The sequence below is a fragment of the Hoplias malabaricus genome, chromosome 2 (assembly GCF_029633855.1).
Source record: "Hoplias malabaricus isolate fHopMal1 chromosome 2, fHopMal1.hap1, whole genome shotgun sequence".
In the NCBI taxonomy this organism is placed as follows: domain Eukaryota; kingdom Metazoa; phylum Chordata; class Actinopteri; order Characiformes; family Erythrinidae; genus Hoplias; species Hoplias malabaricus.
Window position 1 is genome coordinate 77,355,005 of NC_089801.1, and position 4,051 is coordinate 77,359,055.

Here is a 4,051-nt window from a genome sequence, read left to right on the forward strand (position 1 = left end):
AAATAACAGTTCCTTGTGTCTAGCAGTGAAATCTAATACTAGAAAACACAAATGCATTTATGAAAACAACTTCTGAAACAGTAACAGTAGTCCATGAGTAACAATCAGCTCATTTCATAACTGTGAAATCTCATTGCAGGCCTGAGAGAGTTTATTTTCAATTATTTAAAGAGAAAGTGGGTTCATAGAACTGCGGTTTACAACTGTGTCTTCACCAACTTCCTCAACATTTAGAAAGTTGCTAACCCAGATTTGCAGCACTCAGCAATTCCTCACCAATCACTGAATTTACTAAAACTCAACCCTGATGGAGGACAGTTGCGTGTCTGTATAAAAGCAGGTGATTAAGGAGGTGACGGAGAGGCAGGCGCCAACACTCAGACATCAGTATTGACCCCAGCTGTGAGAGGTAAGCTTGAACTTTACACTTAAATGTTGTCTTTATTCCCAACTTTATTTATTTGTTTATTTATTGGTTGGTTAATTTTAACCATGACACAATCAAATACTTTTAAAACAGATTTTTAAAAATTCCATAAGGCAGATTTTTATAGGAACAATTCTTACAAAAATTAAGTTAATTCATGTGTGTTCTTATAAATTAAAAATAAGCAAAAATGCTTTCAGTGTATTTACTTACCACTGATATATTAAACACAGTAATACTTTAGTGCACTTTATAGTGACAAGTACACTGAAAAGTCTAAGTATATTTGGCATATACTTGTAGTTAAACTTCTGATTGAGCTTAAACTTAATAACTGTATAATTAATCTTCCTTGCCCTGTATATAAAGTTTAAGTGTATTTGGTTTGTAGCTTTAAGTGGAAAGCCTCCTTAGATGTCAGCCGACTCACTGTCCAATGAAAAACATGTCCAAAACTTTACAGAAGGGGGAAAAATCCTTATCTTTCAATGGAAGTCAGTCTCCAGTTTCCACTGGAGAACAGTGAAATCAAATAAAGTGACAAGAGTATTCTAATTCTAATTGTAATATTATAAGATTTATTGCCAAGGAGCATTGTTAGAACTAAGAAATAATCTACCAAACACACATTTCCTTACTTTTTGTGTTATGTTTATATATTTTATTTATTTATTTATTTGCTTATTTTTCCTCAGAATCCTTCACACTTCATCTCCTCACTCCTCCTGATCTTCATCATGATCCTCCTCAGTCCTGTGCTTCTGCTGTTGTTGGCTCTGTCTGGATGCTTCACTGAAGTCGTAAATGGTTTTAAAAACACATGTCGCCAATTCTTTGCCAACCCAGGAAACATTTCGTCTCCTCCAACTGTGTTCACAGGACATAACTACAAACAGATCTGTCAAATTCGAGATAACGAACACGAATATGCAACACTTTACGACACAGACAACAAGATCCCAGTGTACTCAGCCTACAGGTTTGAAGGTTTAATGAATTGTACAAGAACTAATAAGTGGTATATCGAACCCCAGGTGAGTTAAATGGGTTTTTACCAGTGCGTTTTTTTCTCATTGATATAACAATCTTTTTTTTCATCTTCTCTTTTGGTATTATTACAAAAAAACTAAAAATCTACTTAGAATTTCACATGTATTAAAGTGGCAGAGTCTCCTATTTTAATACAATCAGAGCATCCTCAGAGCTCCTTCAAACCTGAAATATGAGGACATACGGTTTATAGTTTGCTGTGAACTTATCCATGGCTTTTTGATTAGCAGAGGTATTCTAAATTAAATTGAATTTAGAGTTCTGACGGGATAGTTGTGAGCAAACACAAGTATGTTGTGGTCCAGAGAGTGCTTCAGGACATGAACCTGTTAAATATAAAGTCATTTTATTACTCTACAGTGTTGTTGATGACTTACGTATAGAGATAAATGTAAATAAACTGTAAATATAGTAACAACACCTTTTTCCTGTAGATTACACATCTGTTTCTTACCTGTTGCAGCTTGAAGACATTAATAAAACCAAAAAAATGGAAACTGAAGACAGGACAGTTCAATATATACATCAAGCTGTCAATGCTGACTACAACAATCCAGGCTTCCATAAAGGGCACCTGGCTCCAGTCTTCCATGCAGAGACTCAGAGCTGCGCTGATGCTACATTCACCCTCACCAATGCTGCTCCACAAAATTCATCTTTTAACCAAGGCCAGTGGAGGAAGACAGAGAAAGATGTGGCTACTCTTCTGGTGAACAAGTGCAAGGGAAATTCCAGATACATTGTCACCGGGGTGGTTCCAGACAAAACCAGACCTCCTCTACATAACAGAGTTACTGTTCCCAGTCATTTCTGGACCGCTTACTGCTGCATAGACAACAATCACAGAGTGACTGCTTCAGGTGGTTACTTAGGAAAGAATAAAAATGTCCCGGTGGAGGCACTGCCAGTCGGAGAGTTAGACAAAAGACTCTCTGCTCTGTACGGTCAAAGATCTTTCCAAGTTTTTGGTGGAAAATGCGATAAATCAATCACCAATTTTGTTTTGATTAGGGGAGGGTCTTGGATTCTGTCTCGATAATGATTTATTTCCAACTCTGTTTGAGAAAAGAAAATGTATGACTTTACTGCGCCAGGAGTTAAGGGCTCTGGAGTAGGGCAGCAGTCAGAGAGTGGACCCTATACTTAAACATCAAAATCAAGTTATCAATATAAACTGAGCTAAATTGAGCTTTATTAATAAAAAAAAATCCCTTTTTTTTTTTTGCCTTCCTTACCCATGTGGAATCTGATTATCATGTACGGTATAATCTCCTCAGATTTGCTTTAAACATTACATTTTAAGGAATAAAAAAATGTGAATTATTGCTGTTTTGTGATCTGCAGTTCAAATAAATGCCTTGGGCACACTGATTAATAAAATACTTCTGTGTGTTTTGACTGAATTTCTGCCTGAAGAAACTGAACTATGTAACTTTTGGAGAAGGGTAGGAAACCACACCTGATCCCCTCACTGCGTAATACTTTACAGCAGAGAAAAAGTGAGAGCTAAAATCTGAGACTGGAAAAGAGAAAATCTTCTGCTAGCAGTTGCACATATCCACCCAGGACTTAGGTCCGTGGCTAACAGGTGCTAATTCACAAAATGACTCCAGCTAATGGCTAGCTGAAGGTAATATCTACTGAATATCTACTAGAAGCTGGTGATATCCACCTAGGGACTGAGGTTAGCAGCTTTTAGCACTGCAGCTATCATCTGCTAATATTGGTCAAGGCGACTTGTGCCCATTGTTGTGTTCTTACAGTGACTACATTTCTTAAACACTACTCTCTGGCTACCAATTCACATCAGTTATCTTTGCTGTTTATGTTCATTTTTGTTTGTCGTTTAGTGAAATTTGTACTATTTTTCTAAGCCCTTTGGTTCTTGAAAATTAATATATAAATGCTAAGTGTTTTTATTATTGTTATTATTTTATTGATTGATTTTTAAATAATAAATAATGAAGTGGGTTTATTACAACAATAATAGTTGTTGAGTGTGAGATAAAAAAAAAAAAGTTTGTTTGTGTGTGTGTGTTTGTGGAAGGGGGTGGTGTCTTAATTTTATGACAGTGCTGTAAAAGTGAATTATATTCTATAACTGTAGAGGGAGGTCAGGGGCAAATATACCCATTTTATACATATTTCATTTGAAGGTAAACGTATGTAAATTAAACAGTGTATTAAAATGTGTTTAAGTACTTTTTCCTGACGTTTGAACGAAAGACAGAAAGGCCAAAAAATAATGAGTATACAATGCTGTTTATTCATTCATTAATTCATTCATTGTCTGTAAGCGCTAATTCAATTCAGGGTCGTGATGGGTCAGGAGCCTACCCGGAATCACTGGGCGTAAGGCGGGAACACACCCTGGAGGGAGCGCCAGTCTTTCACAGGGTGACACACACACACTCGCACACACACACGCACACACACACATTCACTCACACTCTCACAACTACAGACACCTTTGAGTCGACAATCCATCTACCAACATGTGTTTTTGGACCGTGGGAGGAAACTGGAGCACCTCCGTGGGAGGAAACCCACGCAGACACAGGGAGAACACACCAC

General features: G+C 37.0%; 1 protein-coding gene across 1 annotated transcript; it reads left to right on the forward strand.

Annotated features, from left to right (window-relative positions):
- Positions 1 to 303: 303 nt before the first annotated feature.
- LOC136687773 (endonuclease domain-containing 1 protein-like) lies at positions 304 to 2,826 on the forward strand. The gene is made up of 3 exons (XM_066662323.1): positions 304 to 409; positions 1,123 to 1,461; positions 1,941 to 2,826. The coding sequence occupies exons 2-3, from the start codon at positions 1,165 to 1,167 to the stop codon at positions 2,514 to 2,516; spliced, it is 873 nt and encodes a 290-aa protein (XP_066518420.1). The 5' UTR covers positions 304 to 409; positions 1,123 to 1,164; the 3' UTR covers positions 2,517 to 2,826.
- The last annotated feature ends 1,225 nt before the right edge of the window (positions 2,827 to 4,051 follow it).

Bases quoted from the DNA above. Each gene is read 5' to 3' on its own strand.
- LOC136687773 (XM_066662323.1), top strand. From the start codon at position 1,165: ATGATCCTCCTCAGTCCTGTGCTTCTGCTGTTGTTGGCTCTGTCTGGA. The intron at 1,462-1,940 runs GTGAGTTAAATG...TACCTGTTGCAG, and splicing joins AGTGGTATATCGAACCCCAG to CTTGAAGACATTAATAAAAC.